This window comes from Marmota marmota, unplaced genomic scaffold (assembly GCF_001458135.2).
Source record: "Marmota marmota marmota unplaced genomic scaffold, marMar, whole genome shotgun sequence".
Classification (NCBI taxonomy): Eukaryota; Metazoa; Chordata; class Mammalia; order Rodentia; family Sciuridae; genus Marmota; species Marmota marmota.
Window position 1 is genome coordinate 7,865,375 of NW_026000016.1, and position 18,455 is coordinate 7,883,829.

Consider the following 18,455-nt stretch of genomic DNA (forward strand, 5'->3'; position numbering starts at 1 on the left):
TCCCAATTCTTGCCATCATTAGGATCCTCAAGAATTCGTGCTGATAAAACTTCTCACTATTCTAACAATTATTTTATTTTATTTTTAATTCTTTCAACTCCATTGGCCTTCATTCACTATATTAGGAACCTCTCCTGCTCTTCTCACATCTTCTTACCTCCCCTCTGGTTCCAGCCTCTGCTACTGGGAATAGTCCTATGACTCATTTCTGGCTGACTTCATCTTGCCCCAGTCTTGCTTTTCTCCCCCGGGCCTCTTGTCTGTCCCTGTGAGAAGTGGATGGCAACCCTCTGGGCACATGAGCTGCAGTTCTGGGAAATGTGGGGAGTATGGACAGCTTTTTCACCTGTGGGGACTGGAGGTGATGAATTTACTTCTTCCTGTTGACCCTCCCTGGGTCTTTATGCATGATCAAGTTCCCAGGTATCCACTGTGATAAATTAAGCGTCTTTATATTGACCTTTTCTTTGTCTTAGTTCTTCTCTTCAAAGTACCTCTTTCCCTGGAGTCACCTTCCAGATTAAACTGCCTGTACGCAGTCCTTGTTTCAGGCCCTGTTTTCGAAACAATCGCTGATATATGTACTTTAAGTTAAGACTTTTCACCTAAGACTTCCTTTCTCTGAAATGTCCAGTTATTCCAGATGTGGAGCACCTATAAAAAAATGAGCATAAGATATGCCACTTAGGATAACTTCAAAATACTACCTGAATGGTTATTATGTTTGCAGACTTGAACACTTGGGACTTAAACTCTAGCTGGCTCACTTTCCACTTGTTTTTTAGTGATTCCCTCAGTGTTACCTTCCCATTGTCATTTCTAGTCCTTTAACTTTTTCCTCTTTGTTGTCAACTTGTTGTCAGCACCACTATTTCTTTTTTATTAACTTTTTTATTTGTTGTTTTTAGATATTCATGAGAGTGGAGCGTATTTTGACATACATGGAGTATAACTTATTCTAATTAGGATCCCATTCTGTGGTTGTACATGATGTGGAGTTACAGTGATGGTGTATTCATATAAGTATGTAGGAAAATTATGTCCAATTCATTTGACTTTCGTATTCCCATCCCCCCTTCCCTTCAATCCCCTTTGTCTAATCCACTGAACTTCTATTCTTCCCCTCTTCTCCTCTTGTGTGTTAGCACCCAGATAACAGAGAGAAGATGTGACTTTTGATAGCACCACTATTTCTTTGTCCCCTTTTCTTCCTCCTGTGCTTGCCCTGCAAACTGGTGAGATAATTCACTGATTTCAGATTCAGTGTTTTAGGACCCATGAAATATTCTCAGAGATTTGAACATTTCTAGAGAATATTCAAAAATTCATGTTTTTGTTTTGGTAGATAATAATAATAAACCTCTGTATTATCTGGTTGGCTACCTTAGAACTAATTATTGTTTTAGTGTTGTTTTCATTTGTTAATCAGTTTTGGCTTCATAATGTCTAAGAACCATAAGCATGAGACACTTTTACAGCTAGCTTTAAGATGGCTTAAAAATTTGAAAATTATTATCACTAGCGTATCTACAGTAACTCTTTTTATTTAGAAAGGGCTGGCACATTAACTAATTCAGAAGAATTATTCTTTCCTTACTTCCTGAGTGATATTAGAAAACAAATATATAATTTTATATAGTTCAGTAAAAAAATTTGAGCATTGACTTTGTGCCAAGTAATTCTAAGTGCTAGAGCTGTGAATAAGACACACTGAGGCCATGTTCTCTTGGAGCTGTGACTTCATCAGGGAAGACAAATATTAAAGATAGGTACAAGTGAGATTAGTTTTATAAATGTACTTTTGTAAGTTAGGATGTGCAATACCTGCGAGGCCCTCAGCATTGCTCTCTAGGTCTATTGTGTCTTTCTAATTTTCTTCACCTGGTTCTTTTTCAGCCCCACATCCTTTTCTCCCAGCAGTTGTCCTGAGTGAACTCTTCTCCACCTTGGAAAAAATGTACTGCTCCTGTATTCAGGGTATTATACTTCCTTGGGTCTGGATGTCTGGCTCCTTTTCTTCCCTCATTCCTGTGTTTTCACCCTTCAAGTCTGCCACCAGCTCTCCTTTCTTCCTGAGCATTCTTCACAAAATTTCTCTCATTTTCCTAATTTCAGTTACCACCTCAGTAATGACACTTCCAGTGTCTGTATTTCTAACTTTGACCTATCTCCAGAGATCCTGAGCCATGTATCTTTTCCTCTCAGGAGGTGTCTTCACCTCCTTGGGGGTATTTTCCCTAGACTACAAGCAGACATTTCACATTCCACATTTCTCAAGAAAAAAACGTGTCATTTTCTTCCCTATCTCCATTCCCTTTTCCTGTGTTCTTTATTTAAAATGCAAGGTTTTTTTGTTTTTTGTTTTTTGTTTTTTTTTGGTGCTGAGGATTGAACCCAGGGCCTTGTGCATGTGAGGCAAGCACTCTACCAGCTGAGCTATATCCCCAGCCCTAAAAATGCAAGTTTTTAACTATGACAGAGAAAAACAGAACACCATAAATTAGACTATTGTTTATTCTAGATTTCTTTCTTTTGCCCCCTTCTTTATTCAAGCAAATTATTAGAGCCACGTAGCTAGCTACCTCTAGTCACTCCCTTGTCATTTCATTTACTACTGTTGTCTGAATTCACCTCCTATGCAAAACCTTTGCAGTAACTGCTAGGCCTATCTTCTAGCGTCTATCTTCCACCCATCCTTTTTCATGCTAATTTCCTACCATGTATATGCAGTTATGTTGCTATCCTGCCCCGGTTTTTTTTTAGTTTCCCTACTATTTGTACAATAGAATCTAAACTCTTTCAGCATAGATAGCATTTAAAGCTCTCAGTCATATAGCTCCATCTGCCTGCCTGCTCTCCATTTCTGCTGTTTCTAACTTGTGTTTTAAGTCTTGGAGTGATTTAAGCACTTCAAGATTCTTTTTGTCCTTTTTAGTGTTTTAAAATAATATAATTTGTGCTTATGGCAAAAAAATGATAACTACGAAACACATAATTTTTTTCCTTGTCTTTTTTTCCAGAAAAAGAAGAGAGAAAAAAATTCTAACTTGGGGATGGGACACCCAAACATGTACTTTTGGCAATCAGATTAGAAAGGAGTTGCTATAATCTCTTTAGGACCCACTCTGTGCATGCACAGATTTTGGCTTGGAATATCATCTCTCTTCCTTCTTGCCTCGTAAGTGCCTTTAATTCTGTCTGAAATCCTGCCTCTTTGTGAAGCCTTCACACCTGTTGGGATTTCAGTATCCTCAATGTGCTGTGTCCTATCTTCATTACAGAAATCATCACATCATACTGTAATTATTTGTATTTTTGTCTTTGAACTGAACTCAAAGTTCCTTGAGGCAGCAATATTTTTATTTCCAGATATAGCACAAAACCTGAGAAGTGACCTCTAGTGACGCAGAGTGGAATAACAAGTAGAAACCAAGAAAATAGATTAAGGGTACCTTACATGTTATAGCCAGTCAAGAATTTATGAATGAAGGGATTCAGGTAGATGAGGCCAAGAAAGAGTTCTTTTATATGGTGAGTTTCATACGCATGGGAGGGAGTATACATCAGTTGTAGTAGGTTGAGGAGAGGGGAAATGATTAGGAAATGGGGACCAATGTAGACAAGAAGTTTAGACCTTTGACTATGAAAAAGAGACCCAAATAGAATGAGGACAATGTCTCAATGGCATTTTTTCCTGTTGTCTCCTAACAGGCTGTCTTGTGTGGAAAGCCATCGGTAGGAAATATTTTAGTACCTTTTCTGAACATAAGAATCACCTGGTGAACAGGTCCTGCTCCACAAAGGTTATGGTTTTTGGCTTGGGGAGGGTATCCAGGTGAGTCTCATGGGGTTATTCCCAAGCTACTATGGGAAGTGCTCCGTTAAGAGGTTTTGAAATATAAGATGCTTGGTGTGTCTTCTTTCCATTTCTCCACACACATACAAGAGGATTTCCCAGTACCTTCTGAAGACTGTTAGGATTTGTAAGGGGAGGCTGTGGCTCTTTACATAAAATGCTCTACTGCTTGCTTCCCCCGTGGCCTCTCCTAATTATAAGTTCTTCTAATTGTCCTCATAGCACATATTCTTTTTGTGTGTATGTAGGGGTTGGGTACTGGGGATTGAACCAAGAACACTTTACTACTGAGCTATAGCCACAGCCCTTTTAATTTTTTATTTTGAGACAGTATCTTACTGAGTTTCTTAGGCCTTGCTAAGTTGCTGAGATTGACCTCGAATTTGGTGATCCTCCTTCTTCAACCTCCTGAGTCACTGAGATTACAGGTGTGGCTCACTACAGCCTGGCCATTTTCTTATTCACTATCCTCTTCTTTGTCCTCATAGATCTTTATTCTTAATTGCTGTCATCTTCTTTTGCTTCTTCATTTCCCTGAAAGCCTGACCTTGCCTTTTACAGACACCAACAGCCAGTGTCAACTCCTCTCTGTTTCTGCCAGTGTGCTGAATAGTCAGGAGAGTTGACATTTGTCCTCAAACTGTTTGCAGCCATCATCCTTTTTCTCTCAGCTTTTTTTTTTTTTTTTTTTAACCACTGGGGCCTTGAGCCACATTTTTGCCTGCTTTTGGGCTTGGAGCTCTTTCAGCAGTGCCAGGGTTGTGGTGAGTTGTTGTTTGACTTGTCAAGGTTCTTAGAAGGAAAGGAACTATGACAGATAAAGCAATATTCTAAAGGGATGTAGCCTCAGAATATTAAGAAACATTTTATGTTACCTAATAGTTTTATCTCAGTATTATTCTCTGAATTATATAATATTTTGAAAGATTTCTCAAAACTCTCCAGTGGTCCTTAAAGTAGCCTGAATAAATAAATATAAATATATATGTATATCTTTATATGGGACAAATATTTGTTCCAACTTTTTATAGAAACTGCCCACATACTCTTTACCACAGTGATGCATTTCCTCAGAAATCTTCATGTTCCACATTATTTTCATTTTGGCTTTGGAATTGATTACATTATTTGAATTGTTTAGCATTATAGACTATGGATTTACTACACATTAAGCTTTTAGGCAGGTTCTAAAAGATGAATTGTGATGCTTAGGTTTTGTCAGTCACTTGGATGTAGTTGCATGTAAGCATAACTGCCAACTTAAGATATAACAGAACTTTCTGATCTGAGCCCACTTGTGAAGTACGTGACTACACAAGTTGTTCTTATCTGCAGTTTCTGTGATGCCAACATTGAGTGCAAGTATCCTAGAGGTGCTCTGACTAGAGCTTAGAGCCCTGTCTGAACTATCAGACTAACATCATGAAATGTAGGCCCTTGAAGGTGAGGGTTCTTTAAAATTTCTCTTCAGTGTTAATGTGGAATTCAATGAACTTTTTCTTATCCAAGGAAATTTGCTAATAAAAAAATTTCACACAGTTTATCTGTGTTTTTAATAAGAGAGCAAAAAGAAGAGAAGAAAAAACTGTAAGAGTTTAGAAAAACAAAATCCCCATTACCTTTATATTATGCATATAATTCTTTGTCATTCCAGATCTCTTTGGTTTCTCTTATATGTTTAGGTACTGGTATTTTGCATTCCTTTGATATTGGTACATACTTCGCACACAGCATCCTGTAAACCTTCTAATATTGCAGCATGTTATTATTTTTATGATTGTCTAATAGTTCAAAAAATTTGATGCAATTAGAGTTCACCAATGTTTCCATTTTGCCTAGTATAAATGTACTAGAGTACTATACTGAACACATCTGCACGTGTATCATCTTTTATCTCTTTGGTGATTTCTCTTCATATTTTAAATTATTTATTCACCATAGGATGAACTCCCCAGTAGCTGATTTACTAAGTTGGGAGAAATATTTTTTATGCTTTTTTATTTTTACACATTTTATGACACATTTTTTACACATTTTGCATTTTTTCCTCAAAAGTACAGCAATTTACAGAGCTACCACTTTCTTACAGCTATCTGCAGTAGGTTTTGGGGGGACAAAAAAAAAAAACTTTTTTCCCCCCTCACTAGTTCTCCTTATAGTGTGTGTGTGTGTGTGTGTGTGTGTGTGTGTGAGTGAGAGAGAGAGAGAGAGAGAGAGAGAGAGAGAATGTTGATAACTAGTAAAGCTAAACTTTTTTGGCAGGTATACATTTGCTTTTTTTGATATTCTTGTGGCGGGGCAGATACTTATGTATAACTATTAGACTGGGTGCTGGTCTAGTAAGTATTTAAAGGGTAGAAAGGTTTAGGAACCTGCTGGGAGCCATTAGCCAAGTAGGTATGACAATTTCCTTGCCAGCGTACCCCATGTTGCAGTGACATTGAATGTAGGTGACCTTGTTCAAGGACCAAGGCGGATTAGGGCTTTCCAGGTTTAAGGTTTAAGATTATTCCTGCTGGGAATAGGGCGTATCCTGCTGCCTGAGTTCCCCTTGAGTTCTCACGGGATTCAGACAGTATATTTTGGAGATAGAAGCCCAGTGGAGGTGATTTTGGGCAGAGAACGTGAATTTGGGCAGAGAACGTGGATTTGGGCAGAGAACGTGGATTTCCCCAGAACGTGATTGTAGACGGCTGGTGTGAGTTCGGAAATAAAGAGTTGCTGTTTGAATCTACAAGCTGTGTGGTGGCTCGTGATTTTGTGCCCAGCCAGACTGCGGCAGGAACCTTCAACTGTAGCCATCTTTGAGCATCTGGTAAGGTATAGATTGTGAAACTCTGAAAACTTTGATTCAGAGAAAATAGTTATATAGCTAATGATTGGATGGTGAGGTAGTTTATTTAATATACCGAATGTTACCTGATTTTTTTCTGTAGGAATTTTAAAAGACACTCAAGACTCTTTCTTCCTGGGTCTTTTTACTCTCTCTCTCTCTCTCTTTTTTTTTAAAGTCTAGTTTGTAGATCTAGAAAGTGTAGGGAATTAAACTGAATATTTTACTAATTCCATGCATTTTTTTTTTTTTTTCTTAACAAAGAGAAAAAGTAAGAGGAAACAAAGTGAAAATTGAGTTAGGGCCTTTACACGATATTGGTTTTTACCTGAGGAGAAATGAGGACTATTGAAGAGTTGATGAAGAGGGATGACTAGAACAGGTTTTGAAAAGCTCATTGAAACTGATGTATAGTAGTCAGGTAACTGAGGCATCTGGATGTGCATGTTTTTGCTCCTGAGAGACACAGGAGACCGTGGAGATGGAAATTATATGGGACAAAGAAAGAATTTTCATAGTTTTCTGGCGTTGGGGAGTACTTGATATTGTTATTCTTCTTTTTTAGAGCACTGTTAGTTCAATGTTAAAACATTTATTTATGGGCTGGGGATGTGGCTCAAGCGGTAGCGCGCTCGCCTGGCATGCGTGCGGCCCGGGTTCGATCCTCAGCACCACATACAAAACAAAGATGTTGTGTCCGCCGAAAACTAAAAAATAAATATTAAAAAAAAAACAAAAACATTTATTTAGGGCTGGGATTGTGGCTCAGAGGTAGAGCACTTCCCTACCATGCGTGAGGCACTGGGTTCGATCCTCAGCACCACATAAAAATAAAATAAAGATATTGTGTCCACCTATGACTAAAAAATAAATATTTAAAAAAACATTTATTTAGAGAAGAATGAATTATGGGGATCTGCTGTGCAAGTTATTTGAGTAGTATAAGTAAAAAGTGATAGCTAGTTAGTGGAGAGAAATGATGGGGATGTGGAGAGGATTAGAGGAATGATTTGAGAGGTATTTTGTTTATAAAATCAACCAAAGATAAGGAGCGTGGCACCTGTTATGTTTAATATATTTTTTATTATTTTCTTAATATAACGTTACACATTTTTTATATTTCAGATGAATTTACAACTGGTTTTCTGGATTGGACTGATCAGTTCAATTTGCTGCGTGTTTGGTCAAACAGGTAAAAAAAAAAAAAAGGGTTTTCTAATTATCTTTTTATCTTATGCCACTCTTTGATCAATTGGATCCTTGGAAAACCTGAGTCAGATCACGCTGCTCCTTTTAAAAGCCCTGCAGTGGTCACATCTCATCATGAGTGAAGAGCTGTGTCCTTCCAAGGGCCTGCAGTTCCTTCATGGTCAGGCTTGCCTCTAACCTGCTGCCTGATAGGCAGGTTGACTAGTGAAATGCTGAAATGATAGAGGAGCAGGATAGATGACACAAAAATCTTTTGAAAGTATAAAGTGTTTGAGCAGAGAGAAGGCAAAAGCATGTAATATATTCAGAAAGAAATAAAGTAAATCTATAGAATGGTGGCTTAAGAACTGCCCATTATTACCTAAAAAAATGTTAACTTTCTAAATAATGTTCTTACCCTTGGATGAAAAAGTTTTCCAAAATGTTGGCATCATCTAGAAGAGCAGTGAAACTAAAGCTAAGATACATTTAATCCTGTGAAGCATGGTGTGTCCACATCTGGAATAGTAGATACCAAATCTGTTCTCCACATCTCAAAAAAGTACATTGAATAGAACAATTAGAATTATTTGCTCTCAGGATCGGAAAGACTTACTATATGTAAAAGTGAAGGAAAACTCCTTTTAAAAAAAACTTGATAAATTTGAATTATTAAAAATCATTAGTCCAATATCTGTATGTTAGAACACCATAAATGAAAAACTAAACAAAGGCTTAGCTTCTTTAATATTTATGGAACGCCACTAAAGATCATGAACATGATAATAGAAAAACTTGCAAAAAGACCTAACAGAAAATTCACAAAAAGAAATGATCAGTAAATACAAACAACAAATGTGATCCATTAAATAACTGACAATTGAATTAATATTCTAATATATACCTCTTAAATGAATAAAAGTTTTTGATATTTAAGTACTTAGTGTAATTGGAGTGTGGCAAAATAATATGTATGTGTTGCATGGTGGAATAGAAATTAGTGTATTACTTCTGTGCAAAAATTAGTGTGTATTGCGGATCTCAAGAGATGTTAATTTACTCTTCAACTTGCTAGCCCTTTTTTTGGACATTTGTTATAAGAAAGTTATTAGGTCTGTACTGAGGTTTATATGTAAGAATGGTCATCAAAGTGCATGTGTACTGCCGCAGTCTGGCTGAGCACAAAATAACCGAGCCGCCACGAGGCACTTGTAGGTTCAAACAGGAACTCTTTATTGCCCAAACTCCACCAGCACTCCACCTGCACCTCCCAGGAACACTCTCATCCTCCACCGGGCTCTGCGCCCACTCTCTCGGAACTCCTCGAGAACTCAACCGGAACTCCAAAGTAGCGGGCGCCCAAGGCTGCAGGAGCTGCCCTATTGCTGGACAGCAAAGGTCTATATACAACTGAATACACAGCTTAACTTAATCATCATCATCTCAATGGCTTGATGGCATCACATCTTAACCATTCCTTCTGGCAAAATGCCATGCTCCATCCCTACTGGGCTGTGGCCCTCAACAGTGTACATGGGCATGTGTGTGTGCATTTGGAGTGTTTGTGTGTGTGAGCAAGCTATTGTGAGCTGTGCACACACGTGCTTGGAAATTGTCTCCTTTTGCCCAACACTACCTAGATTATATTCATATAATAAAATATTATATAGTCATCGAAAGCCACATTTTTGAAGTATTTCTAACAACATGAATAAAACACTGAGAATAATGTTTAAAAAGCAGTATATAAAACTGTATTATGAAATGTATTGTCAATTGCTTTAAAATAATGTCTGTATGTGCTTGTTTGCTATTTCTTTATATGTCTGTACAGAAAAAAAAGACTACAAAGAAATATACAAAAAAATGTGCTTATCGCTCAGTGAGCACATTGTGAATGATTATTTTTGTTATGCTTTCATGTGTTTTCCAATTTTCTATATAGAGTATTAGGTTTATAATAAGAAAAGTTACAGTGAATGCAGTTCTTATTTGTGTTTGCCACATGAAAGGCATGTGAGTTCTTAGGTGGAATAAGAAATATTTAAGACTTGTTTTGAATACAGAGCCTAAAAATTCATGGGATTTTGGATTGGATAAGTGTGGATTTTTCACTTATTTAACATACTAAAAATGCAAATTACTAAGACATTTGTGGGAGTATAGGTGTGATATCCTGAATCACATGAAAAGAAGTAATAATACTTTACCCATTTGTAAGAAAACTCATTTTGTTTAATACCATCCAAATGAATAGATTCTGAAATTATACCTCTGAAAAAAATGATAAATGTATAGTTGGATTAATAGTACTTAGTTTTTGGTATAAAATACAAGAAAGATAACTGTGTTCTCTGTTTTGGGCTTTTTTTTTTTTTTTTTTTTTTTTTTTGGTACCAGGGATTGAGATCAGTGATACTTAACCAACCACTGAGCCATATACTCAGCCCTTTTTATTTTGAGACAGAGTCTCGCTAAATCGCTGAGAGCCTCACTAAATTGCTAAAGCCGGCTTTGAATTTGTAATCCTTCTGCTTCACCTTCCGGAGCCGCTGGGGTTACAGGCATAGGCCAGCACTCCTTGCTTATAGCTGTGTTCTTATATGGCTTCCATTGCCAACATGCATAGTTTTTTGTGGGTAGTTCTCTTTTAGTTTGGTAACTAGTTTAGAGTTTTCATATTTAACATACGTATAAATTGCATCATTTGTCATTATAATCTGATTTTTCATTTTTTTTTTCTCTGAAACTTCATATAAATTGGCTTTCTTTCCTTTTCTGGACAGATAAAAATAGATGTCTGAAAGCAAATGCCAAATCATGTGGAGAATGTATACAAGCTGGGCCAAATTGTGGGTGGTGCACAAATTCAGTAAGTAAAGTTGCACATGTCCTTTCCATTTACTCTCTGATTATTGAGTACTGCCCAATGCTGTGTCCTAGTGAAGTACTAGATATGAATTTTCACTTAAGTCAGTGTTTATTGAACAGTGTGTGATGGTCTAGAACTGTGCTGTTAAGTACAGTAGCCACTTGAGCACTTGTGATGTGGGTGGCACAGATTAGTTGCTCTAAGTCTCAAGTACAGATTTGAAGACAGTATAAAAAAATCAGTGTTGAAATAATTATTTTATATAAACATGTAATAAGTGTTAAAATTAATTTCTCGTTTCTTTGTTTCTATTGGATAACTTTCCAGAAAAATATCTAGCTATTTAGTTTGACTATTGTAGATTTTTTTCCCTTGTTTCAGTGGGGAGGTATAGATTAATCTTAGAAATCTCTATACCGGGCTGGGGATGTGGCTCAAGTGGTAGCGCGCTCGCCTGGCATGCGTGGGGCGCTGGGTTCGATCCTTAGCACCACATAAAAATAAAATAAAAATGTTGTGTCCACCAAAAACTGAAAAATAAAAAAAAAGAAAAATCTCTATACCTTACCTAACATGATGCCTTCTAGAAAGCCTACAAATTTCATTGAGTAAATAAATGAATATGTAAGAATAGGAAGTAAGGAGAGGTTATTTTGAGGTTATATAATTTATTCAAATAATGAATAAATAATAATAAAGTCAAAGGATTATTGATTATGTCTTTACCTAGGCATTTGGACTCAAATTGCAAGTGCCTAACTGTAGGCTTAACTGGTCAAATGTCAAGCATGTCAGATGATTTGACCATATCAAAGAGAGGTTTTTGTTTTATATCAAACTATTTCTTATGGTTCTTTTCTGTTACCGTTTTTAAAATGGTAAGCTGGTATTAACTTGGAAACAGTGGAATAAAGAGTGCTGTGAGTTTATCTTAGGCAAGGCTTACTTAACTGCACCTCTTTGCTTTCTTCTCTGGAAAATGAGGATATTGCCCCCTTTATCTGTAGCTTCAATTAGAATTGATGACCTGTAGTAGTGTTTCTTTGATGGTTCTAAATAAGTAGTAGCTGCTATTATCATCAACATCCATTTCATAAAGGCCATAGTTTATATGTAGTTGAGGATTATTCTAGCCAAACTATTCCTTAGATAATTTAGCCTTTGAGCTCTGGACATAACTACTGTTTGATATTTGGATTTATACATGATTAGTAGTTGTCAACCATACTGAATAAGTGATTTCACTGAAAGAAATGTGGTTTGATTTGATTTGAATTTGAAGTTTACTATTTAAAATAATACACTGAAATAAGTACTGGGAAATTTATTACTTTCTTAGAATTGATTTTACTAATTTTAAACAAGAGGACTTGTGGTTTAGACAAAGGGAGCTTTTTGTTGTAAAAGCCCAAAATGAAATGTGTTGGGTATCATTTATTTTTTGTAATTTGTGTGTTTGCAATTATATTATGTAAAAAAGTTTGCTTATTTATACTAGTATTTTATGTATCATTTAGACATTTTTACAAGAAGGAATGCCTACTTCTGCACGATGTGATGATTTAGAAGCCTTAAAAAAGAAGGGTTGCCATCCAGATGACATAGAAAATCCCAGAGGCTCCAAAACTATAAAGAAAAATAAAAATGTAACGAACCGGAGCAAAGGAACAGCAGAGAAGCTCCAGCCAGAAGATATTACTCAGATCCAGCCACAGCAGTTGGTTTTGCAATTGCGATCAGGTATAGAATCTAACTCTATGAATACCTTCCTTTTTACTTGGGTATTTTGTTTGTTTTTATGGTGCTGAGAATGGAACCCAAGACCACTGAGATACACCTTCAACCTTCTACTCGAGTTTTTGACACCATCTTTATACAAGCCTCTTAATTAGTTCTGTGGAAGGCTCCTTTTTACATGTGAACTGGCACTCCAAGATGTGGAATAGGCTTAAGTTTAGGATTTTTTTTTTTTTTTTGCAATGTTAAAAAATATATGTGCATTGTGTGTGTGTGTGTGTATACTTAATATTATTAAATGTCTAATGTTAGTAGCAAGTTTTGTTAAATATTCAGAAGGTATTAAATAGACTAAATGAATTTTAAAAATAATTATGTCCATCCTCCACTATAATTTCATAATATAAAATCAGATTTTAACAATTTCCTTTGTATTTATTTAGCATTGCAATCCCACAATTAAAAACAAAGAAACAGCAAGCATTCTTCATATCCTTTCTCATTTCTATCCTTTTAGAAAGAATGGTACACATTCCTGTCCCATGACCCTTTTCTTTCGGCTCTCCAACCTGTACAGTCAGGCCTCAACTTCCACACCTGGTCTGTAAAGTGCCATTATCACCTTGAACCTTCAGGGATCCTTGTCAGAGTCATTCATTTATATATTTATCTAATTCATTTATTATTATTACTTTTAAGCCTTTCTGCACTAAGTGATGCTTTGAACCTCTTGGGATGCTTAGCCCTTAGCTTTTGTGATGTAACTTCTTGTTGTTCTCATCTCATCATTGCTTTCTAGTCCCTTTTTGTGTCTTATTTTTTTCTCTCTCTGAAGTTCTCTTAAAATTTGTTTTTCCTCCATGGCTTTAAAACCATTCATATGCTGAAACAACAGCTCTGTACCATTTCATACAGAAAAATCAACATAATAAAAACCAGTAAGTTTTCATCCAAACCTTTATTTTTCTCCTGTAGTGTCTGAGAGTGTGTGTGTGTGCGTGTATTTTAGGTGCTAAGGATCAAACCCAGGGTATGGCAAGTGCTAGACAAGTGTGTTATCTCTGAGCTACGTCTCCAGCCCCTATATTTTCTGAGTGAATACATTTATCATGTTGTGTGTTTCTCTCCTCTTCTCCTTCCTCATTGTTCAGAACTTCATTTCTCTTGAATTTTTCTATAGTTTCTTACCTGGAATCTTTGTATAATTTCTTTTTAAAAAAAACTCTTTTTTTGCCACGTTTTCTGAAGTAAAAATCATATTATTTACTCAACATATAGTGACATCCTATTACACAGAGATTTGTCACTTACAGCTTCAGTCTCCAAATGTTAGTTGTACCCTGCTTTGTCCTCCTCAGTCTAATAGATGTTATTTTGTTTGTTTTTTCTCTCATAATTAAAAACTTGTGTTAGTTGGCTTTTTATTACTATAACAACTACTGGGGATAATTAGCTTATAAGGAAAAAGGGTTTATTTGGGTTCTCAGATTTGGAGATTTCAGTCCATGGTTGAGTGGTCCTGTTACTCTGGGCCTGTGGCAAGGCGGAACAGGATCCCACTGACTCCCTTTAAGGGCACGCCCCCCAGAGACCTAACACATGAACCATTGGGGGACATTCCAGATCCAGAAAGATTGATTGTGTTGCTGACAGTCAATTTTTGGGAATGTTGTCTTTTTCATTTTTGTTTCTCTAAGATCAGGTGTTTTAAGTATTTGTTGAACAAAATTTAGTACAGTACACATTGAGTTACTTATAGAATTCTCAGGTTTTGTGAAAAGTATATACTTAATATATTTCATTTTATTATGTTTACCATGTAAGTCAGATTTATTTGTTTTTTTTTTTTTTTCCATTTGCTTTTTTGGTACCAGGGATTTAACCCAGGGATCCAGGGGCTCTTAACCACTGAGTCACATTCCCAGCCCTTTTTTTATTTTTATTTTTTTTGAGACAGGGTCATGCTAAGTTTCTCAGGGTGTTGCTAAATTTCTGAGGCTGGCTTTGAACTTGTGATCCTCCTACCTCAGTCTCCCAGCCACTGGGATTACAAGTGTGTACCATTGCACCCAGCTTATTTGCTTTGGATTATTGGTGAGCTAATTTCATTTTCTAATCGCTTTTTAATCAGGAGAGCCACAGATGTTTACATTAAAATTCAAGAGAGCTGAAGACTATCCCATTGATCTTTATTACCTCATGGACCTCTCTTACTCAATGAAAGATGATTTGGAGAATGTAAAAAGTCTTGGAACAGATCTGATGAATGAAATGAGGAGGATTACTTCAGACTTCCGAATTGGTAGGACTATTGGGAAAATTAATAATTTTCATATGTATAAGTCTTGACACTTGTCAAAGTCCTTTTGTTTTCCTCTTTTATTCTTTTGTTTTTTTGGGGGGCAGGGGTAGTGGTTATGGTACTGGGGATTGAACTCAGGGGCACTTGACCGGTGAGCCACATCCCCAACTCTGTTTATTTAGAGACAGGGTCTCTCTGAGTTGCTTAGTGCCTGGCTTTTTGGTGACACTGGCTTTGAACTTTCCATCTTCCTGCCTCAGCTTCCTGAGCCACTGGGATAACAGGTGCGCGCCACCACCCCAGCCAGTTTTCCTCCTTTATTCTTTATAACATTCTTGTGAGATAAATTTGCCAGTTTGTAGCTTTTTCTTTCTGAGAGGAAACTGATATTCTTGACGTACATCTAATGCTCTTTCTGCTTTCTCATTCCTCTGTTATTTTATGATACTATGTAATTTGACACAGATTATTCCTTATAGGTAGTGAAATCTATGCTTGTTTTCACAGGAATTTATCCATTCATCTGTTGATTCATTTTATAGACATGTGTTGAGTACCCCAGGTTCTATTTCATTACCAACTAGTGTGAGCACACTTGCTTGTATGTCATGTCCTAATTTCATTTTATACCTGGATTTCATATTATAGTGATCTCAGTGTATCCCCAAGTGAACCTCTTTCTTCCTGCCACATTTCACCACTCGTCCAGCAGAAGTTTAGAAACAGAACATTGGAAAGACTTGACTATCTTCTTGAGGCTAAAAATGCCTCTCAAAAATTAACTCTGTGTGGAAACATTAAAAAAAATAGCGCTTGGTTAAAATATACTTTCATTCAGTAAAAATAATTGACCATGGAGATTGGAAGCTTTTACCAAGTTAGTCTTTTGTGAGGTGGTCCAAAATCTAGAATATTCCTTCTATCATGCCGTTATTGAGAGCTGGTACACTAAGAAAATGAATCTGAGTTATTTTCAAAGTGGGTACACTTATATCTTAGTCTCTTGGGCTGTGTAACAAAATGCTGTAAACCGAGTAGCTTATAAACAACAGAACTTTTTTTCTCACAGTTACAGAGTGAGAATTCAACATCAAATCAGATTCTGTGTCTGGCGAGGATCCACCATTTGGTTCACAGATGGTCCTTCTAGCTGTATCTTCTCTCTGGGGACTCTTTTTTTTTTTTTTTAATATTTATTTTTTAGTTATGGTTGAACACAATACCTTAATTTTATTTATTTATTTTTATGTGGTGCTGAGGATCAAACCCAGGGTGTTGCATGTGCGAGTGCTCTACTGCTGAGCCACAACCCCAGCCCCTCTGGGGTCACTTTTTATGAGACTACTAATCCCAGTCATGCAGACCCCACCTTCATAATTTAATCACCTCCCAAAGGCTTTAGTTTCTAATATTAATTACATTGGGGATTAGGTTTTCAACATGTGAATTTTGGGGGTGGGGCTCACATATATTCATTTCATAGAAACCTATATGTGATAACATATTTGACTTTTGGAAAAAATACAAGCTTATCTGTATCTCTGCATCGATCTATGTACATGTGCATTTTTTTTCTCCCAGGATTTGGCTCATTTGTGGAGAAAACTGTGATGCCTTACATTAGTACAACACCAGCGAAGCTCAGGAACCCTTGCACAAGTGAACAGAACTGTACCAGTCCATTTAGCTACAAAAATGTACTCAGTCTTACTGATAAAGGGGAAATATTTAACGAACTTGTGGGTAAACAGCGTATATCTGGAAATTTGGATTCTCCAGAAGGTGGTTTTGATGCAATCATGCAAGTTGCAGTTTGTGGAGTAAGTGCATTTATTTTCTACAAGGGGATATCATTTGTATTACTTGTGTGCATTTTAGTGTAACATCAAAAATTACCTTAATTACCATGTCATTAAATTACTCCAGAGAAGTACAGGCAGTAATCTCTTAAATTACCTCCAACTGCAGGAGGAGGGAAATCATGTTTAATCATTATGTCTCTATTTAAAAACAGGCATACAGAGAGAGTTTTAAAAGCTAGAATTCTGACCATTAATTGAAGTTCTGCATTTTTAAAAAATTTTTATTATTAGTTGTTCAAAACATTACATAGTTCTTGACATATCATATTTCATACATTTGATTCAAGTGGATTATGAACTTCCATTTTTACCCCATATACAGATTGCAGAATCACATTGGTTACACATCCACTTTTTTACATATTGCCATACTAGTGTCTGTTGTGTTCTGTTGCCTTTCCTATCCTCTACTATCCCCCCTCCCCTCCCCTCCCCTCCCCTCCCATCTTCTCTCTCTACCCCATCTACTGTAATTCATTTCTCCCCCCCTTTTTTTTCCCTTTCCCCTCACTTCCTCTTATATGTAATTTTGTATAACAATGAGGGTCTCCTTCCATTTCAATGCAATTTCCCTTCTCTCTCCCTTTCCCTCCCACCTCTCGTCCCTGTTTAATGTAAATCTTCTCATTCTCTTCCTCCCTGCTCTGTTCTTAGTTCTCTCTCCTTATATCAAAGAAGACATTTGGCATTTGTTTTTTAGGGATTGGCTAGCTTCACTTAGCATAATCTGCTCTAATGCCATCCATTTCCCTGCAAATTCCATGATTTTGTCATTTTTTAGTGCAGAGTAATACTCCATTGTGTATAAATGCCACATTTTTTTTTTATCCATTCATCTATTGAAGGGCATCTAGGTTGGTTCCACAGTCTAGCTATTGTGAATTGTGCTGCTATGAACAGCAGCAGTATCCCTATAGTACGCTCTTTTAAGGTCTTTAGGGAATAGTCCAAGAAGGGGAATAGCTGGGTCAAATGGTGGTTCCATTCCCAGCTTTCCCAGGAATCTCCATACTGCTTTCCAAATTGGCCGCACCAATTTGCAGTCCCACCAGCATTTTTGGAAGAGGCTCAGTTGTCTCGACTTTCAGACTTTCTACTGGAGATGGAATTAATGTTATCTGAGGCTTCACCAAAAATCCTGAACATGCTCAGAGGGAATAGCATTTCATATCATTTTCTCTGGTCAATTGTCTTCCACTCATTGTCTTTGAAAGACAAATATTTCTTCTGTGTCTTGGTAATTCAAAAGGAAAGAACTTTTAAAGCTTTAGATTATAAGCTACATTTATGGTTTTAGTGGCAGGGTTATAAGTAGTAGCAACTTCATCTCTAATTGGCCAGTGATTAGCATTTTGTGACCCATGTACCACCAGCCTAGTATTTTGCAATAAACCTTTTTTTTTAATATGTATTTTTTCATTGTAGTTGGGCACGATACCTTTGTTTTATTTATTTATTTTTATGTTGTGCTTAGCTGAACCACAACCCCAGCCCCTGCAGTAAACTTTTAATGATAGAGTCGAGGCTGAAAGTAGAAAACTTTGTAAATACAAGTTTGTCTGGAGGACCTACTATTGTCTCATTTTTTCTCCCTTGCTAAGGTGCTAATGGATATTCAAGATAATAAGTGAAACAACATGGTAATTAGTGCAATAGTTAGGAATTTTCCTATCCTCTCCATCCTAGGCAATTTACTTAGCCTCTCTAGGATTGTTTCCTTCTTTCTCTTTCTCCCTTCCCCCCTTTCTCTTTTCAGGACTGGGGATTGAACTTGTACATGGTAGGTAGGCACTGTAGAACTGAGC

At 36.7% G+C, this 18,455-nt stretch overlaps 1 protein-coding gene and 1 long non-coding RNA gene across 4 annotated transcripts in view; one reads left to right on the forward strand and one right to left on the reverse strand.

Annotated features, from left to right (window-relative positions):
* Itgb1 (integrin subunit beta 1) overlaps positions 1-18,455 on the forward strand; it is a 49,259-nt gene that overhangs the window by 10,627 nt on the left and 20,177 nt on the right. For 2 of the 3 annotated variants that reach the window (XM_015483470.2, XM_015483468.2), the window contains exons 2-6: positions 7,815-7,881; positions 10,664-10,749; positions 12,267-12,489; positions 14,618-14,788; positions 16,370-16,608. In XM_015483470.2, coding sequence (XP_015338956.1) covers positions 7,815-7,881; positions 10,664-10,749; positions 12,267-12,489; positions 14,618-14,788; positions 16,370-16,608 — 786 coding nt within the window. Of the gene's footprint in view, positions 1-3,020; positions 3,179-7,814; positions 7,882-10,663; positions 10,750-12,266; positions 12,490-14,617; positions 14,789-16,369; positions 16,609-18,455 lie in introns of all 3 variants that reach the window. The other variant, XM_048809095.1, reaches the window with a different exon arrangement.
* LOC125618440 lies at positions 6,015-6,775 on the reverse strand. The gene is made up of 2 exons (XR_007349703.1): positions 6,643-6,775; positions 6,015-6,228 (listed from the first exon to the last, which is right to left on the reverse strand). It is a non-coding gene; the product is annotated as an uncharacterized LOC125618440 (long non-coding RNA).